The 20,680-nt window shown below is 40.5% G+C and overlaps 2 protein-coding genes across 5 annotated transcripts in view; one reads left to right on the plus strand and one right to left on the minus strand.

Annotated features, from left to right (window-relative positions):
- ADCY5 (adenylate cyclase 5) overlaps positions 1-11,903 on the plus strand; it is a 307,979-nt gene extending 296,076 nt beyond the window's left edge. Inside the window, exons 16-21 of the mRNA XM_054043693.1 lie at positions 1,014-1,040; positions 2,177-2,309; positions 4,581-4,844; positions 5,440-5,644; positions 6,375-6,499; positions 9,323-11,903. Coding sequence (XP_053899668.1) covers positions 1,014-1,040; positions 2,177-2,309; positions 4,581-4,844; positions 5,440-5,644; positions 6,375-6,499; positions 9,323-9,451 — 883 coding nt within the window. The 3' untranslated portion in view covers positions 9,452-11,903. The remainder of the gene's footprint in view (positions 1-1,013; positions 1,041-2,176; positions 2,310-4,580; positions 4,845-5,439; positions 5,645-6,374; positions 6,500-9,322) is intronic.
- Positions 11,904-18,215: 6,312 nt separating this feature from the next.
- Positions 18,216-20,680, minus strand: part of SEC22A (SEC22 homolog A, vesicle trafficking protein) — a 34,577-nt gene continuing 32,112 nt past the window's right edge. For all 4 annotated transcript variants that reach the window (XM_054043695.1, XM_054043696.1, XM_054043697.1 and 1 more), the window contains exon 7: positions 18,216-19,109. In XM_054043695.1, the coding sequence (XP_053899670.1) occupies positions 18,909-19,109 (201 nt within the window). In that variant the 3' untranslated portion in view covers positions 18,216-18,908. The remainder of the gene's footprint in view (positions 19,110-20,680) is intronic.

A 20,680-nucleotide genomic window follows, 5' to 3' on the forward strand; every position in this document is an offset into this window, starting at 1 on the left:
TTATGTGGGCTACATCCACACAATATATATACTACCTGTACATGGGCCTGAGGATGTCACATGGGCCACAGCTGTGTGCTGATTGGGTGCAAGCGTCCTGTGGGCCACAGGATGAGAACCCTGGTTTACTTAAAAGAAGTCCTTTCTCCTGCTAACGTTCATGTGTATAGTGCGGGTGCTTGCACTAATGTTATAACACAGTTTTGCGTTGATAACTGAATGCCTTGCAGGATGGGGTGGGCAGTGCTAATGTGCTTTTAGTGGATCCAGAGATATCATACCGTACAAGATGTCATGTGTAGCAATCTCAGGCATTCCTGCCCAAAGTATTCAGAATCTATTTGAAAATTAGATGCAATGAGTGTGTATGACAAGTGTGCTTATTCCTGAACCAGTGATGTCAACAGTAGGTTGCCTCTAACTTCAGTGGGTGGAAGATTCAGGCCCAATTAGATCCTGCCACCACATGGTAGCTACAGTGCAAATTGATGATTCCTGTTACAACACACTGACATTTGCAATAATTAAGTAAATTACCACTATTATTATTATTATAAGTTCCTTTTTAATATTAAAGAATTCATGAATTGGGAAGATGGATCTGGTAGTTCAGAACATCTTTTTCCAAATCCTCCAGCTTTAAAGCAAGTTGTTCTGCTGGATTTAGCGCGACAAAATGTCCTGAAACATACACAGGCTTTTGCCAAGTGCCTTCCATTGGATTTTAAATCCCAGACAGCCTTCTGAAAATTAACTTTCCCAGTCATCTTTATACATAATGTATGTTTAATTCACAGACTCATTTCAAGGGAAATTAATGTAATAGCGTCATTCTGCACCTTTCAATTTAACTACTGACCAGTAATGACATACTGTTTAAAAGGATTGTAGCGCCACACAGTGTTAAAACTGCAGGACTGTAAAGAGATTACTCAGTGATGTCAAAAAGACCTTTGTGTTTCTCCTGATCAAACCAAAATATTCACCTTAAATATGTCTGATTTTTTTCCCAGTGAGTTCTCTAATGGAACATCAACGTGGTGAGTTTCTTTTTTTTCCCCACATTTCATGCCAAAAATTGCCTTTTAAAATGTTCACAAAAATATAATAGTAGCAGAGGGGTAGGATAGCTCAGTGGTTTGAGCATTGGTCTGCTAACCCCCCCAGGGTTGTCCGAAGAAGTGAGGTTTATACTCACGAAAGCTTATGCCCAAATAAATCTGTTAGTCTTTAAGGTGCCACCAGACTCTTTGTTGTTTTTGTAGATACAGACTAACACGGCTACCCCCTGATACTTGACAATCCCTGAAGGGGCCATTTAGGGATCGGGGACAAAAATCCATCTGGGGATTGGTCCTGCTTTGAGCAGGGGGTTGGACTAGATGCTCTCCTGAGGTCCCTTCCAACCCTGATATTCTGTGATTCTATGTTTGAGTCACAGATAGCAAGGCTTCTCTAGTTCTTGTCATTGCTTTCACGACCTGGCATATTGCTGAATATTGACCAGGTATGTATGCCTGTTCTTGGAGCGTATTCTGAAAGGGTTGATGCCAATTAGCTACTAGTCCAGATTGTAGATTTTGTTTTTTTAAAAAGATTGAAGGTTTTATTTTAATGTTTTCATAATTTTAAATTCAAAAGGGGATTTTTTTGGGGGGAGGGGAGGTATTTTAAAATTTCCACGAAGTGTAACTTTTTAATAATTGTAAATGAAAGAGAGAGAGACTGACTAGATATTAACCACACACAACTTGAAACTGAGCAGTCTAGTTTCACTGTCCAAGCTTAATGGGGGAAGGAAAAAAAAGCATAAATGGTGCTAAGTAAACCAGATTTTTAAAATGATTTCAGTTTTACCGAGTATAGTGTTGTGTTAATGGCTTTTTAGAGATGGCTTTTATATTGACAATGTCCCTTTAAGAAGTTAAATCTAATCTCCAGTTTCAGATGTCATATTTGAAACCAATTATCAACTGCAAAGGTTGCAAGCGACCACAAGTATTGTTCAAATGGCAAGTCAGGAACATTCCCTCCACTGCTCTTGCAAAACAAACGTTAGGTTGCACAACTGTGCCTTCAAGAGAGAAATGGAGCTTACAATTACAGCTGTGTTCTTCCTGGTCAGGAGCAGAGGGCTGAGAATATTCACAAGCTTCTGTCTTCTCCTTGACTCTAGCTCCCAGAAAGCATCGAGAGTGGCACTGAAGATTGTGACCCCTATCGTCATAACTGTTTTTGTCCTGGCATTATATCTGCATGCCCAGCAGGTGGAATCCACAGCAAGGCTCGACTTCCTTTGGAAACTGCAGGTGGGTGGGTGCTGTATGTGTTTGCATAATGCACTGAAGTTGTGTTTCATAATGCAAAACTATTGCCCTACAGTGATGGACAGTGTGATCAAATGCCCATGAATTCAAGCTGGGCATTGCCTTCAATCCGATAGATCAATAATGCTCTTCTCTTCTGTAGCATCTTTCATTCAAGGGTCTTAAAGCACTTGACGTACCTTACCTACAGGGATGCTATGATACTTAATTTATTGGGGTAAGCGTTATCCCCATTTTACAGCTGGCTAAACTGAGGCACAAGGCACCATTTGTTTTCTTTAACCATGCTGCTGAATTCTGAAATCAGAGGCAGGCAGCAGAAAGAGTCTGTACAGCTTTCAAAAGTTATCAGAGACCTATGCTTCTTTTAGCCCTTGATCTCTATGTAAACAAACACAGAAACCACCTCTGAAATATAAGCAGAAACCAAGTTGGGTAGGCTTTCGTTTGCAGCTTTCAGAGGTATGGTTGTCGGAGTTTGGGTATATTAACATATTTAGAGCCTATGAATGTTTTGTGGCTTAATTTTTTAAAAAGGCAGGATTCCATGTTCTTATTTCCAGGTCTGACATGAAACACATCACATTCCAGAAGTGGCTTTATTTGTATAAATCAGGTTAACAGTGTCAGGAGGCCACCACTGAAGTCCTGGTTTCTAGAGGAGTGAAAGCACACATGTATCTGGGACAGCTGTTTGGTGTTGCTGTGAGCAGGGCAGTTCTGTGGTTATTGTGTATTAGCCACACGGTTCACACTTGCTACCCGTACAGATTTCCTTCTTTCCTTTTGTTTTGTGATTTTTCAGGGGGGTGGGGAGGGAAGAAAGCGATTACCGGATGGTAGTGATGGAAGAGGCCCAATATATGCAGGTCTGATGCCGTTCTCACAGGAGCATCTCCAGTTAAATCAGTGTTCAGCAAAGCTGGTACTAATTAGGTCTACAAGGAGAACTCAGAAAGCTTATCCGTGAAGTCTGAGTCATATAGTGAGCTTATACTCTTATTTTATTGTATCCGCCTCGTCTTATGAAAGTACATCCATCCAACAGCTTCCGTTGCATCTAAATAATATTCCTAAAATCCATGCATGCTGGGCCAATGTCCAGAAACTAACACCCCTCCCTCAACCCGCAACTTTTTCAACCCAACCTCCCTTCCACTCAAACATACTCCTCCTCTTCTGAAAATACCTGGGAAAGCAGACAGACGTTGCAGACTGACCTGAAGGTCATCTATTTCAGACTCTGGCTGGCCAGCACAGGGTGGGCTGGGCATTGCACTCCTATGGTGAAGATCTCTCTTATAATACAGTAACTCTGAACAGGTTCGCTGAGAGTGTAACCAGACCAGACTAGCTTGATTTTGTGTAAGCTCAATTGTAATTACATTTCATGAGCATCCATATGTACTGGCAAACCTCATGCAAACTGAGTTTCCTTTTGTTTAGTTGAGTAATGAGCTTCTGTGAGGGGGATTACATTGTAATATCACTTCTGCAGTCAGACTTGGAAGGAGATATCCTGGCAATGTACTCTTGAGGCTTTGTGCAGATGGTTAGGAGGAAACCCACACAGTTCAGCAGTGTTAGTGTTTTGGATCCGTATGCAATAAGATGGAGAAAAGCTTTGGAGCAAACCAAACAACTTGGTTTGGGGTCCAGTTACCCCCCCACACACACACCCCTACCTCTCCCCCCCAGCCCCCACCAACTCTGGCCTCCCCCAGAACAGACCTCCTTCTGATATCCCTCCCCACACATGCAGCTTTGTCTCACCAACTCCTGGTACCCCATATAAACATCCCTGAGCTTCCTCCACTCCATCTCCTTGCACATGCCTCACAGCCATACAACTCCAGCATCTCCTGCCCCCTTCCCCACAGTTCTGGCATTCCTCCCCACCCCCGTCCTTCTCTCCTCCCGTATACCAGTGATAGAATTTTACACTGACCTTTGCGCGGCTGTAAATAACTACCCAAGGGCAGGACAGCTTGTCTTTGAAGATTTTCAAGGTCTGGATTGCCCTGGGACAAAGGGTACAATCCTGTGAGGTGCTGATTCCACTCTGGCCCTATTGAAATTATCTCCTCGTGGGAGCTGAGCAGGCTTAAAAACAGGGCAAATGTTTACACCAAATATGACCATGTTTCTAAAGTGTATTGATATTCTGCTCTCTGGTTCTGTGAGCTCACTTGCAGTTCTCTCTCCTCCCAAGTAATAACCAGCACCACTCTCTCTTTCTCTTTTCTCAACTAGGCCACTGAAGAGAAAGAGGAAATGGAGGAGCTACAGGCCTACAATAGACGCCTCCTCCACAACATCTTGCCAAAGGACGTGGCAGCCCATTTCCTGGCACAAGAGCGGCGAAACGATGAGCTGTATTACCAGTCCTGTGAGTGCGTGGCTGTCATGTTTGCCTCCATCAGCAACTTCTCAGAGTTCTACGTGGAGTTAGAGGCAAACAACGAAGGGGTGGAATGTTTGAGGCTCCTCAACGAAATTATTGCAGACTTTGATGAAGTGAGTGAGAGGATATCCAGACTTTTAATCTTGCTAGAGTTCTACTGACAGAGCAAACAGAATCAGTTCAGCCCTTCCCTCACACGAAGGAAGTCAACCAGCAATGGGACCAGTCCAGTCCTCATCACACACATTCTCAGTCTTTAACCTGTTTTAGTTTATGGTCACTTTCTTTTCCTTACCCTCTTCTGCAGCACCAAATAATTTCCCTTCCTTTGTGTACAGATGCTCCCTGAGTTATGCAAACCCGACTTGCGGAAAACCAGACTTACGGAAAAAGTTCCATAAGCCTTTTTTTTTTTCCCCTTCATAATTTTCAGAGATATGTTTCTGACTCACGCAAAATTTGACTTATGCAAAGCGTTCCGGAACGGAACTCTCGCATAAGTCGGGGAGCTTCTGTATATCATATTGTTACCTGGCTGGAGCTCCATGGACTCTGACCACATCCTCTCTGAGTCATGGACACACTGGATACAATTTTTCATAGTGGATGTGCCATGCCATACTGTGTTGCTGTAAGGATGAGTTAAACAGCATGTATTAGTTTGCATCAAGTCTTATTCAGTAACTTTGCTCTCTTTCTGTTAAACAGATAATAAGTGAGGACCAATTTCGGCAGCTGGAGAAGATCAAAACCATTGGCAGTACGTACATGGCTGCTTCAGGCCTCAATGACTCTACTTATGACAAGGTGGGAAAATCACACATCAAAGCTCTGGCTGACTTTGCCATGAAGTTAATGGACCAAATGAAGTACATTAATGAGCATTCATTCAACAACTTCCAGATGAAAATAGGTAAAGTATTTGGATTCAGGTTACAGAATTCATTTTTATTGATGTTCATTCCAACCTGGCCACTTCATCTAGAGTTAAAAGTGCAGCTTAATTTATATTTAAAACCTACAAGTTCGCTGGTTCCAATGAATCTGGCCTGTGATGACAGAAAACTAGTGATGATGCTTTTCTTTGGTCCATACAAAATGGTGTCTGTCCAGTTCTTTGAGGACAAGTGTCCACATTATGAAAACCACCATTAGAATTGGCACCAGATTGAACAGTCACAGAGACTCTTACTGTGTAAAGGTTGAGGCATGCTGGCATCTGAGCCATACTGGGAATCTTTCATTGTTGCTGCCCTGATACACCTGCTATGTGGACACAGACTTCAGTCTCAAGGCCTGTCATTCTATCACCTGACTTGGACATTAAATTTCCTTTAAAAATAGGGGAAGACATGAGAAGGATGAGTGTGACAACCCCCTAAAGTGATATTTAGGCTAGGGAAGTCATCAGGACTCTGTATGATCACATAGAAGACCCCGTTCTTCCCTGGGGCCTGTACTTCTCCTAATCTTCCCACAGCTTTAAAAAACAACATATTGCACAGCTGAAAGGTTTTATGGATTATTTCTGGATTTAAAAAGGGAAATGCCTAGCCCTGGGACATTCATATGCTCACATGACTCCTGGGTGATGGTGTATAGACAATGAACCTGAAGCACTGGGGTTTATTTTCTGTTTCTAGGGTTAAATATTGGTCCTGTGGTAGCTGGGGTAATAGGCGCACGAAAACCTCAATATGACATCTGGGGAAACACAGTCAATGTAGCCAGTCGAATGGACAGTACAGGTGTTCCTGACAGAATTCAGGTGAGTTTTAATTACCATAAAACATAGAATGTATCTTTTATGGGATTTTCAATCTAATCTAGGTTTCTATCTCATTTCATCAGTTCATGCCAAACGTTTAGGGTGAGAGAGGTGAACTGGGCCTGAGCACAGTATTGGGAGCTTGGAATCCTGAGTTCTGATCCTGAATCTTGTGGTCTTGGGACAATTCATTCATTTCCCTAGCTTTCACTTGGGGGTTCGTATGCTGTAGGGACGTTGTGAAGGTTAATGTTAAAGCACTGGGGGAAGTGATACTAGGAAGCAAATTCTGCCCTGACTTACACCCCATTGACTTTATTGTTGAGCCCTATGCAACTAGATAATACGTTAACACATATTGGAAAACATGACATCCTTTGGAGTAGGATACGGCTATATTTCTGTTGCCACCCAACCTCACTGCTAAAGAGCAAGGAGAATCTTAAGAGTTATTTTGGTTTACTAGGACTTGCCTCACAAATTTGTTTCTGTGAATACTGTTATCTGTGGTAAACAGCATTTTCAACAAACTATAATGTCTTTAATTTTCTCTGTCACAGTGATAACCTGTATTCTGTGAGGACATGTATATACTCTTTCTTCAAAACTGTAGAAGGATTTCAGACAGGCATGGGGGTGGGGACATTTCCCTAGAGAAGCAGAGAGAAAGAGTAGTTTTAAGGTTAATGCAATCTTTCTTATTCTAATCAAGCTCCTTGTTCAGTGTTCAAAGAGAGTGACCTTTCCACCAATTCATTTCCATTGTCCCATGGCACATACGGTCCTGTTTTCTCTAAAGAGTTGTTTGCGTATCATCATTCCTCAGTACCATACTGCAGAGGTATAAAAATAATAAGAGTAAATGGTGCCAAATCCAAGTGAGGATTTTGTGCTTTTTTCCAGCTAAACTGGGAGTTAACTGGATCACTATTTATTAAAATTTTCTACCTAAGAATATCCATGAGCAGTTTTCTCTCTAGACTAGTGACTTTCCAGCCCTATGAAGGTAGAAGTGGAAACATTTAAATCCAGAGAACAGAGCATGAGAAAATGCTGTAAGGAAAAATTCTGCACTGAACAGTCTGCAGTAGATCAGATTTTTACAGGGCTTTTCAGCTCTGCGTTTTCAAAGTGACCATATTTTAATGAGCTGCATTGTGAGCTGATAAATACATGGGTATGTAGTATATACAACACAATACTCAAGGAAAAAAGGAGAGTTCAGGAAATAATCAGACTCTTTGCACACACTGATAGTTAACACATTGAGTGCAGTTAGATTTCCAGATCTATCAGGCAATGGAAAATCAGTGGAATGTTGCAAGAGGATGTTTGGATCAACTTTTCTGTGTACAACTGTCAGGTGATAGGTCCTAAACTGAAAGGATTTGGGTCTAGCTTTGCAGAGATAGCTAGGTGTCTAGTGGGATTTTCAAAAGAGCCTAAGCAGGCTAGAGGTCTAACTCACAATGAGTTCGGTGCCTAAACTGCTTCTTTAGGCAACAAAATATCTTTAAAATTTGGCCCCTACCCTCTTGAAAATGTTCTTTTATGTAGCAAATAGTTATATTTGAATGGCAGCTGCCTTAAGCTACAGCATGAAACAGGATAGTGCCTGAACAATCCTTGTTGTCTTTCACCCAATTTGATCACCTAGTGTGTTTCCAGTTTGATTGTTTGTTTGCAGCTTCCTGAGAAATGACATGAGCCATGTATTATCCATTTAACCTATTTAAGGGTTTACATCATAGGGTTCACAATTTAAATGGATTTCCAACCTACTTCCCTAACAGCACCCTACTTTCACAGGAATACTGCCAAGCATTTCACCTGGGTTCTAGATGCAGTAGCTTAGTACTATGACTAAGGCTACGAATCTGTCACAGAGGTCACGGATTCTGTGACTTTCTGGGCCGTCCATGAGTTCTTCTGGGACAGGGCTGTTGGGGCAGCAGCTGCCATAACAGGTGGCCGGTGGCCAGCCCCAGGGCTGCCAGAGCAGTAGCCAGCCCTGAAGCAGTGGCCCCCGGAGCAGCTGGCTCTGAAACCACTGGAGCAACAGCCAGGATGGAGGCTCCCAGAACAGCTGACCGGCAGTCAGTCCTGGTGCCACCAAACAGCTGGCCTGTCAGAGCAGCTGTTGGGGTTGGGCCAGTCCCCCAGGGGCTGAAGCATTAATGGTCAGCACCTGCTACAGAAGCAGTGGCGGGGCTGGAACAGCTGATGTTTATTGCCTGCAAGCTGTCCGTAACTTTTACTAAAAATACCTGTGACAGCATCTTAACTTGAACTTGACTAACCTTTTTCATACTGTGACCTGTGCACCACCCCCTTAATGTAAGCAGATACTGGAGACATGAAATGGGATATTTCCTTCCCCCCTCTGGGATCATGACCTAGCTCTTCACCTGGGTTCTAGAGCCAAGCTTATAACGCTGACTTCCATTTTTCATATTGTGATCCTTTGTAGCCTGGCCTCCCCCTCGCAAATCAACTTCAGCAGAAGACTGGCTCCATGAAATGGAATTGCTAGTAATATTTCCTTCCCAGCCTCTAGAATCATGACCCTCAGCTGCAGAGCAGCTGATGTGCCCCATATGACCGTGAAACTCATTGTTTGCAGCTTGTAGCAGTTACGTAACTTGTACTGGCCACCTTCCTATAAACTGGTTGATACAAGTAAGAGAATTTTAACAAAACAAAATATTACACCCAAAATTAATTGCATGTGTGGACGACATGGCTGAAGAGAGATGGTGTAGAGGTGAGGGCGAGCAAGTTTATCGGTTCTGCTATCACTTCTAATCTATTCTTTCTCTGCAGGTGACCACAGACATGTACCAGGTTTTAGCAGCCAACGGCTATCAGCTGGAATGTCGAGGGGTTGTTAAGGTAAAAGGTAAAGGAGAAATGACCACCTACTTCCTAAACGAAGGACCGCCGATCAGTTAACAGCAACCATGTAACAACTTTAACAATGGCATTTGCATGGAGAAGAATTGCTGTTTAGCTGTGGACCCAAACGTACAGCGCAGTTGCATTTTTTCATGCAACGACTTTAGAGCATGGTTCTGACAAGCAAATGAACTTTAGCACATGCCATGCAGTGCAGAAGAAAGAAAACACTGTGGATTAATTCCCAGTGGAGTGCTAAATCGACCAAAGATGCATCTCTATGGAATTCCCAGTTAAACGAAATGAATTTGAGGTTTGAAAATGAAGCTGCTGCACAGGACATAAGATATTTAAATATTTATTGAAGCTACACAAAATGTTACTGGGTTGAAGGAATGTATGATTCACTACAAAGCATTATTTTGGAAAGGATTTGCACTCCTCTAATATTTCCGTTCTATACAGTCAGTTCTTTCAAGTGTACCCCTATTCTTTTATTAGCTGTTTGATAGGCTTTCAAAATTAAAAGCGACACCCACTGTTCTACACAAAGGGCCTTTCAGAACAGCATCGGTAATGTTTTTACGTTGAAAAAGATACCTTGCCCTATAAAACTGTCCCCTTTCTCTTACATGGCTAACGGGCTACTCTTCTGAATAGGACTGGTACACCTCAGATCAAGATGAGGAAACATGGCTCTGCAAACATATTTATTAAATGAAAGTCTTCTGTGCTCTTCTTTGGTATATATCTCAGTTTACATGTGAAAGACTAGATGAAAACAAGAGACACTTTAGGGGGAACCCCCCCTCAACTTTCTTGTTTTTGTATTTTTTATTTTGTAATATTGAAAACATGGAGATCTAACAGATATACCAAATTCTATATTTTGTAAATTATATATATTAGAAAAAAGTCTGTCCACACCAGCGTGTGGTGGGTTGTGTATATATAACCTGCAGAACTATGTAACATTCCGTGCATTATTCTCTGAATACAGACTTGGCAGTTTTCAGATTAAGAGTAAACAATCAAACAACAGTTGATGAGGTTGCAGGCCGAGTCAGATGCATTTTTAAGTGAAAAATTCAGAAAACCCTACAGAAGAGGAAAAAAATCAAGTACAATAATCATTGCAAACAACTGTTCATTTCAGGATTCAAGATGCAGTTGGGGCTGCTAAAGCGTGCAGTGAATGGAAGTAGGATGCATGATAAATAACTAAGCTGTTGAGAATATCAGACAAGCATAACAGGGAAGAGCACTAAGCAAATCTTCAGCTGAAGGTAGCAAAAACTCTGTCACACTGGAACAAAAATAAGATCATTTTTACAATTGCTTTAAAATTGTTATTTTCTCACAGCAGCTATTAATAGAATCCTGATCATACAAAAAAAGGGTCCAAGATACTCTAAGTGCCATTTGCCTTTACAAAGAACTCTGTACTGCATTGCCAGGTTGACTATCTTGTAGCAAACATTTATTAAATTAATGATTCACAGCTATTTTAAGAGTTAGGTGATTCTATCTTTTAAAAAAAAAGACAGATGGATCATTTGTATGTGGATTCAGGAGATCTTTAAATAGAGTGACAGAGATATCATGTTGGACATATCCTCTTACTGGGGGGGGCGGGGCGGGGTATATGAATAATTCGTTATGATTTATGTACCTTTTTTAACTTGTAAAAAATAAACCCTTGCTATTTTATTTTTTAAAAAGCATTTTAAAGCCCTATTTTTTATATTCTATGAGGGGAGAGTTTTGATACTGAATTTGGCTATCACTAAAATGACTCAAATATTTTGACAGTCAGTAAAGTTCTTTTCAACTCTTCTCAGGGCAAAAATTACTGTATTAACAACTTAATGATTGCACTATAGTGGTGATTTATAAACTAGGTGTTTCAATTTATTTTTTACAACAAGATTAAGTTAAAATGCATGGGCCTGTCCTAATTAATTTACCATGTTGCTTAGCATCCAGCCATTTAAACTTGAGCTTAAATGGCACCCCTGTGATCCTTCCTTTTCCCCTTTAATAGGCCACATCTTTGAAAAGTATAGTATATTGACTTCTGTAAAACTGCCAAGTCTGCCCTTGTACTATACTTTTGCTGCTTTGCATTTGCTGATTTGCAAAATACTTTCGTTACATGGCACAATGACCACACCCTTCCCTTCCCACCCTCTATCCCTTTCTACCACTCACTGGGTTTCATCACCTTCATCATGTACATTCATTTTTAGGTTTGCTTTCTACTTTACTAAAGTCTGTATTCTTAACTTTTGATCAGTCTGCTGCTCCACCTTGCGCAGCTGTGTTGTCAATGATATTTCGAGTCCCCACTATCTCTGACTGCGATTGTTGACAGTGTGTCATGATCATTTCAAGGGGTATACACGCTCTTTATTTTAGCTCCTATAAAAATTGATACCGTTATGATTTCCCATGGAAATTGAAATCTATTTAAGTAATTTAACTATATTAAACACTGTTTCACTGGTAACATGGCTTTGTTCTACGTTTTATTTAAGATCTAGCTGGCTCGTGAAAAAGACATATTTGTGCATCAAATGATCGTTATGCACAAGTTTTAGACGTTCCATATTTAAATGTAATGTAACTGATGTGTTCTGTATAGAAAACCTAGAACTGTATTTGAATGAAGTTTTGCGACCAATTGCACACTCCAGGTTATCTACTGTGAGACTATTTAAGCACAGCTCCTCTTAGCACTTATTTGTGCTATGAACGCCCCACTATGTGTGTGTTCTGTGTATTGAGGAACCACCTAAGGTAAATTAGAGCCAATATCAGAAAGCCTGGTTATATCTAGCATATTTAAATAGATGCTAGTAACTCATGTTACTTTGAAATAGCTACTCTACCTACAATGCTACCGTTTTGCTGCACATGGTTTATTTGCTACTACTTTCGCAGTTAGCTTGTGTGACGTACAACACAATTTTAAGGAACAGACCTGTTAGCATGCCTAGGCATTAGAAGGTTGAGGCACTTCTGTACAGGGGTTCAAGCTATACCTCCTAGAACTGAGAGCAAGGCTGATGTAAATGCCACATTCTGTTACAACGCTAACTCCCCAGGCCAACTGGAAGGGGAACTAGTTCTCGTCAAAATAACACCTAATAGCTAGATTCACAAAGAGATTTAAGCACATAGGTATTCATACCCAACATTTAGGCACCACTGCTGTCCTAACAGTGTCGATGTCTGTATTGCTGCTAGTAGGCACAGGCCAAGCCACGTAAGTGCTGATGCTGCCCCACAGCTAATGAGCTTTTTCACTTTCAATAATTAAGTATTTACTGGGGCAAGGCCTTGAACCTGAGGCAGTCTACACCACCATTTGTGTTGGTGTAACACACACCCCTAGCCTGTGTGGACAGTGCTATGTCACCAGGAAAGCGTCTCCAGCCCCTGCGAGTAGTGGTAGTTCTGCCAGTGGGAGTAGTTAAGCTGACCGGAGAGCTCTCTCCCTGTGCATGGTATGGGGGAACCTGGTGATTTCAACTTGGTGTCAGGGCCCCTAGGACTTAGGTATAGCAACCCTGGAGTTCATAATATATCTCAAAATATCAAATAAGCTGATTTACAGGTATAATTTTTCAAGCACTAACTGGTCAGGCCCTAGTATTACTGAAAAAGGAGCATCGATTTAGATTGATTAAGCACCTAACATATCAATAGTGGGTTTTTTTTTTTAAACTGAGTTTCCTCTTTGTTCAGAGAAAACAAGGACAATTTTAAAAAAATAATAAAAACCATTATGAATAAATTAAATCACCTCTATTTTCTTTTGGTTATAGAATTCCTCCTATTTCCCTGCCAGAGTAAAGATATATGGAATCGTGAACTATTTGTAGTGCCGGGGGGAGGGAGGATGCGTTAGACTAGAAACCTACAATCAGTACTGTACTTGCTTCATCTCCCCAGAATCTGAATTTCCCCTTTTTTAGTCTCAGAGGTATACAAATATTGCCATCTGCTGGAAACAAACTATTTTACACTTCAGGTAATCCACTACGTTAACACCAAAACAAAACATAGCATCATAAAAATCAGAGATGGGAGAGAAGCAGGGACTAGATCTAATCCAACAGCATGGTAGAATTTCCTAAGGAAAGGGCATGCTATATCCAATATTTACCTGCTTCTATAATTTCTCTCACCTAAAGTGACCAAAAGCAGCTGAAGGAAACCAAAAAACCCATGTCACTTTTTTCTAGCCAACTCATTAGACAAGAGTGAGTTTTTTTGTAACGTGAACAATTTATAGCTCGGTTGTGATGACTTAACTCCCTGCTAAGCTAGCATGTTTCATCTTTAAGATGATTTCTGTACATTAATTCACAGATGAGTAGAGCTAGAAAAAGTCCAGTTAGACCCCAAATTCCAAGATAATCTTCCTGCCCATGCATGACTCTTCCCTTCTGTCTATGTACCAGTGTTTTTTGTCCAGCCTAATGTTTGTAGGCCAAGAAACAGAGCTTTCACCACTTCTCCTGGAAGGTTATTCTCCAGTCTAATCCATCTCATTGTCAGGAAGTTTTTCAGGATCTTTAGCCTACATTTTCCTTGTCTTAATTTTGTCCCATCAGGAGTAATTATATCCTCTCAACATATTATCCAATCTCTCTTACACTTAACAATTGGGTCAATGGAGTTGCGTGATGAATACAATTTCATATGTAAAACCCCTGTAAAATCACTTAGAAATGCCAAAGTTTACAGATTTTTTGTCCCAGTTCTGCAGATGGATCCACACAAGCAGCCCCATATTGACATTACTGGGGATTCTAGAGGCAGATTCCTGTGCCCTTATGGAGCTATTTGCAGGATCAGCACTACTGGGGCTTTCTTCCATTATCACTTAAAAAAAAAAAAAAGTAAAATGCCTCTGCAACACATTCAATTATGCAAAACCACTAATACTACAAGCATTCACACAACATGCATTTTTACAATGAGTGGCTGCTACACAAACATGTAGCTTTCCTGCTGTTACCGTCTTACCAAGTGCCAAGCCAAAACAGCATATGTTTAGTGTTTGTAAATGGTAATGCATTTCTACTTATTACTTAATCTGGGATTCAAAAAAGCAATTCATGTGGTGGGGTGGGGAGAGACCTAAACAGATGTCATTGCTTCTTTGCTAAAGAAACTAGTAATTATTAAAGATACGGCAATGGGTGTTGAATAACCTCACCATTTAAAAAAACTAACAGACTTTAAAACAATAGTGTTCTACCTCCAGTCAGCCATTTGATGCAGAGAAAATGAGTTCTTTAGGACAAAAAAGTGATTGGATTGAATCTGCTACATTACCAACTACATATTCAAACTTTAAAAAAACAAAACAAAAAACAACAACCTGTATTTTCCAAAAGACTTTTGATATTATTCTACATTTTAAAATGCACCTTTAGGTAGTTAACCCACCAAAGATTGCTAGAAAAAACACAAAAGAGAGAGGGCTGGTTATTGTTCAGTGCCTGAGAGAAGGTTGGCTGCTGGAGAGAAAAGAAAAAACAAACAAAAAAGCTAACTGTCTGTAGGAGAGATTTTTAAAAGTTTCACATTTCTACTCAGGTATTTAAAAAATAAATGAAAAACAGACCACACAATACCATAAGGGGTCAGGACTTTTAGGTCAGAAAACACACAGGGAAACAATAAAAACACCACTGTGTGTGTTTTAAAAAGCTATAGTGAGGCATTTGAACATTCCTAATTAATCAAATTTGAACAGACTCATGTTTTGTTTAAAGAAAATATTTTCATTCTTTTTACATATGCTGGATCCAGTCTGCCTCAGAGCTTAACCTCTAATAGGATGCCGAGTGGCCTCAGCTTCCACTGATGTCCCACTGAATGCACCCAGCACCTATCAGAATCAGGCCCTTTTCCTTGCGCAACTCCAATTCTAATCAGACTTGGACTGTAACCAGTACAGAATCTGTCCTCATGAGCCTGATTCAACATCTAGTGAAGTCAATGGAAAGTCTCCTTTTGACTTCAATGAGTATTGGATGAGGTCCAGTGGGCACAATCCTGGACCCACTAAGTCAAGGGAAATTTTGCCATTGACTTCAGTGGGTCAGGATTTCACCCCATAACAGGACACAAAAGGTGCATTTTCCAAACCCGTGCACAGAAAAAGTTCAAATATTCTAACTACTCGCATGAAGTTTGTGCACAAAAACAGTTCTGAACATCTTCTAATATGTATTATTAGCTTACATGTTTAGTAATGAATTTGTGAGGAACTGTCACAGCTGGGGAGTAGACATTATTGCTTCACTGTAAATTGTGATTTTTCTCAACAAGCATAGTTCAATCTGTCTGACAGTTGTATTTGCTCATTACATCTGTTAAATCAGCAGTTTGTTTAATGCCACTAGTAACAGTAATGCAATAATGGCTCTAGATGTTACAGCAAGGGAACGCATCCTTTGAAAAGCAGGGAAAAGGGAAAAAGATTAAAAGGAAAAACAGACTTCTCAGACTGATACATCAGCAGCCACTGACAGGGCAGAAAAGCCTACATCTGCATAAGGTCACAAGACTGGAACAAAGAGGTACCTTCAGTGTACATTCTTAGTAGCATCTTTAGTACTACAACTGAAGTGAAATGAATAGTGGTAGAACTATTTTAGACCTTCCAACAGAGCAGGTTTATAATGCTAATTGTTGTTTAGTTTCCTGACTGTCATAATGATAATAAGCTAAAAGCATTATCTTTGCAAATAATTTAACTCATTAACTGCAGAAGTTACAAATACCAAGCCCAATCCTGCAACCTGTGTTCATGTAAGTATTCAATACGCATGCTAGTATTCCCATCAACTTCCATTGGGCTGTTTCCATAAGTAACTCTTACAATTACTTCTTCATGACCTCTTTTTTTCCTAACAAGAAGCAACTCCTTGGTCCAATTTCCTCTGGGTGAAATTCACTCAAGACCTAAGCACCATTAAAGTCATCAGAATGCGGCTTAAAGGGGACCTGCACTCATTCAAGCCAATGGGAGGTTTTCTATTGACTTCTCTGGAAGTCGGATTGGGTCCTAAATATATCAGCATAATAAATTAAAGTTCCTGAGTGATTTTTGCACTTTTTTTTTTAAACAAAAAACCCCCCAAAACCAAAAAAAACTCAGAATTTTTGGCTCAAAGGAGTGTGTTGAAAAGACGAAAGCTTTAGTTTGTACTAAACACACAATATCCATATTTCAAACCCCAAGTTTAAAATAGTGAACGATTTATTTTTGTGTTTTCAGGTGTCCTGATTTCAAAAGGCTGCACTGCAATCTAATGCAACATGTGTTGTTTGGCAGTGGGTAGTCTGAGTTGTTTAAAACTAAGGGTTTAACTAACATTATTGAAATCTTTGTATTCCTGCAGATATGCCTCTTACACTCTGTTTAAATTTCAAATCCTCCTCCTTCCTTCCCTTCCCCCACTGCCCCAAAATACCAACAAAAAGTGTCATAATGGGAACATACAAGACCAGACAAATGCATCCCCATTCTATTTGCTGGACGAATGAAAAAAAAAAAAAGAAAAAGGTTCAAAGGCAAAGCACACCTCCTGCAACAATTATCTTAGGGTAGGTCTACACTAACCCGGTAGTTCGGCGGCAAGCAAATCGAACTTCTGGGTTCAACTTATCGTGTCTTGTCTGGATGAGATAAGTCGAACCCGGAAGTGCTCGCCGTCGACTGCGGTACTCCAGCTCGGCGAGAGGAGTACGCGAAGTTGACGGGGGAGCCTGCCTGCCGCGTCTGGACCGAGGTAAGTTCGAACTAAGGTACTTCGAACTTCAGCTACGTTATTCACGTAGCTGAAGTTGCGTACCTTAGTTCGAATTGGGGGGTTAGTGTAGACCTGCCCTTAGCTACCACATGCACCAAGATATTTTCAGCCTCTTAATTATGTAGGTCTTAAAAAAGAGACATTATAACAAAGAGTGCATCAAAAAATACATACTACTGCTGTTCATTTAGGACTGATTCCATTTTCTGTAAATTATCTTGGTCTTGGGCACCTGGATCCCCTTGAGTAAGGTCACTTCCTTTAAAAAAAACAATAGTTGTTCCCAGTCTAGGTATTACTTCTCTGCTATCAGTTTGATTGCCAATAAATTACCGAAGAGAACATTTTAGGTGGGGACCGCCTACAGAGATCTGATGAGTAACATTTCATAGTAAAGCAGAACCTCACTAATCGCCAAGCCTAGTAATGCTCACAAGCAATGTGGAAGCCATCCTGCTATTAAAACTTTTCTGAAGGCTTTAGTTATGCCCCATATTACTACACCTCACTACTTGAGCAAACTATATTAAAATATATTTACTAGTGCACTATAAAGCCCTGGAAATAATTAACTCAAAATATGATTGTCAAAAGAAATAGAACGCAAGGTAATAGCCTTGATTGTTCATCTGCTAATTAATTCACAAACTCTGGGACTCAACATAGCTGTCCCAGCCACTAACACACAGTAGTGAGGTTCGACTCCAATTCAATAAAATGTAAATCTACCAGACCAACAAAATCCCTGGATCCAAAAAGGATTTTTTTTAAACTGAACTCTGTTTATGATTGATGGAAATAAGCTCACCACCAGTTGCCTATATGCTAAATTAGGTTTCAGCTATTAATCCAGTTCATAAAATGTATAGAGACACAAGCAATAGCTCAAACAGGTTTCAAATCAATGTCTGTTTACCCACCTGGCACTTCTTTTCAAACTTCTAGTGTTCAAATAGAGGAGGAGAGCAAAGAGGGCCAAGAGACAGAATTTTAGGTTATTTACTTAAATAAAACTTGTCCATAAAGGTCACTTTCAAAAGATCATTAAAAACAAATTATACAGAAAAAAATATTTACCAAGATTTATAGTTAACTCAGCACTACATGGAAGGCCACTGGGACCAAGGAGCTAATCCCCATAAACAGATGGTTTCCAGGTTAGGCTTTAATTAAGAAAACACATACACGCATCCCATTAAATTTAATGTGCAATCCAATAGTTTCACATTTAGTAACGCACTCATTCCAATCGTCTGCTAATATGCAATAGCATCTTTGTATTCAGCCTATACTACTGCCTCACAAAGGCAAAACTGATTTTGGAATTGGAGTGCTCACTTGATATGCAGAACAGGCCCTGTATATATATCTTTTTCCATTATCATACTTTTGAAGAAGGCTTTTTCCTGCTATCAGTCAAGTCCTCCAAATTTGTATTTGTCCTCAAGGGACAATGCTCTGCATGGATAGGACCCATTTTCCTCCACTAATCCTGTATTGTGTGCGTCTTCAGGCTTCAATGAGGATAAATCTAAGTTCTCAAGTCACAAACGTCCACAGGCATCTTGTGTTGATCTTTAAAAAAAAAAAAATAAATAAAAAACACAACTTCTTCTTTTGGAGAAAAGCTTTTCATTCCTGAGAGGGAACCATGGGTGGACTGAGACTGCCTTGGGTCAGACATTGTAATCAGGGGACTTCCCTTGTGGTTGTCTTAGCCGTATCTGTAATGCTGCAAACGCTCCCACTGTCACGTGGAAGAAGAGCTGCCAGAGATTGCGCAGTTCGTACAGATACATGTTACATAGGCAGATTAAACCAAAAGTCAGGAAGGATTTGACATTCCGCCAGCCTGTGCAGTATAAAAATAAATAACACTGCAAAGAAGAAAACACAAAGTCTGATTAGTGCATTGAAAATTACTTCTGCTAACAAATCACACTGAACTATCAAGTAGATACAAAAATGAACCATGTAGAACGTGTTGTTTTTTTAATTGAGTAGGTAAATGTGGTACTAACTTAAGTGGGCATTCTGGAGTGACCAGTGCTCAGCATCAGAAGAAGTTAAATTTTGCTTCCATTATTCGCTCTTCAAGGAAGATTTCGTCATCATATTTGCTCATTATCAATAATGAAAGTGGCAATGGAAACAAATGTTTTGGCTTGTCTATGCCACTCAGGCAATGCACAAGAAACAGAAGAATCCTTAAGTACCCGGCTGGATGGAATCCCTCAGCATTGGGGAGTTAATACAGGTGTGAAGCTGGTAGACTGTCCCCTTGGTCTCACTCCTTGTAGTCACTAGCATAGGGAGTGGGAGACACCCAAGCTATTGCCAGCTGGCACAAGTTAGAACAGATCTCAGGCTGCTTAACCTGCAATGGGATGGGAGCCGGAAAATCAGGGAGCTATAAATTGCCCCCATGCTCTACTTTATCCAGCACATGCAGTTTCCCTTTGTACACACCCTAATCCTTAAAAGGTGGTAGGATTACTGGGGAGATTCAAATGCATATTTGCATTCTGGCTTCACAAATGTAAGTCAGTAGGAGGAGGGGAAAGAGTAGAGGGAAGAGCACCTCAGAGAGAAGGCTTAAGGGGACAACCTCAATTCATCCCAAGTTTCTCTTCTTCACAAAACATTCTTCAAAGTCCGAATCCTTTATTCCATTACACCTGCAAATCTCAGGTCTGCTAAAATTACATCGTTTTCACAAATGCTTTCCTCCTCTCCCACTTCCACAACTCACTGCTCCATTTCCTGACTTTAGCTCCCACATCTACTCCTCTTCTTGTTCTCCATTTGTGCCCACTCCGCCTCCTAAGAGACTGCTTTGTTCTCAGCTCAGCTGCATGCTGACCAATGCCTTCTGATCTTTGATGCTCCCTTGAATCTTCTGCATGGCTGCTATTTAAAGCAGCAGGGCAGAAGATGCTATGGCACATCAAGGATCCACAGAACACAGACAGCTGTGCTAAAATAAACCAAAGTCACTTCAAAGTAGGGAATCATGTTGGGAGGAGGAGGGCGGGGGGAGTTTTCAGGAGTGAAAGCAAGCAAGCAAGCAAAGGCAGAAAATACCAAGGGATCCTGCAAAAGGAACAGCACAAGAGACTTCTCCCCAATCAGGGCCAGCGCTGGTGAAAATCAAGACGCTATTAAGATACAGTCTAGTACAAAAATCCATTGAGTTCATACCACCAAACTCATTTGATTGAGGACTTTAGCTCCATATCAAGCCATGGATCCACAGTGGTCAAGGTGGATGCTGATTTAAGAGGCTTTTCTTTAAAAAGAATCCCTAGAAAATATTCTTTTTTGGAAAGAATTGGTTTTAAAAAAAAAAAAATCTTTATGCTACTTGTTTACTTTTTGCATTTCTCTCATCTGGTACAAAAAAAGACTTGTCATATGCACTTTTATTTCTAGAGCGACAAGGTGGGTG

Source organism: Malaclemys terrapin, chromosome 11, assembly GCF_027887155.1.
Source record: "Malaclemys terrapin pileata isolate rMalTer1 chromosome 11, rMalTer1.hap1, whole genome shotgun sequence".
Lineage (NCBI taxonomy): Eukaryota > Metazoa > Chordata > Testudines > Emydidae > Malaclemys > Malaclemys terrapin.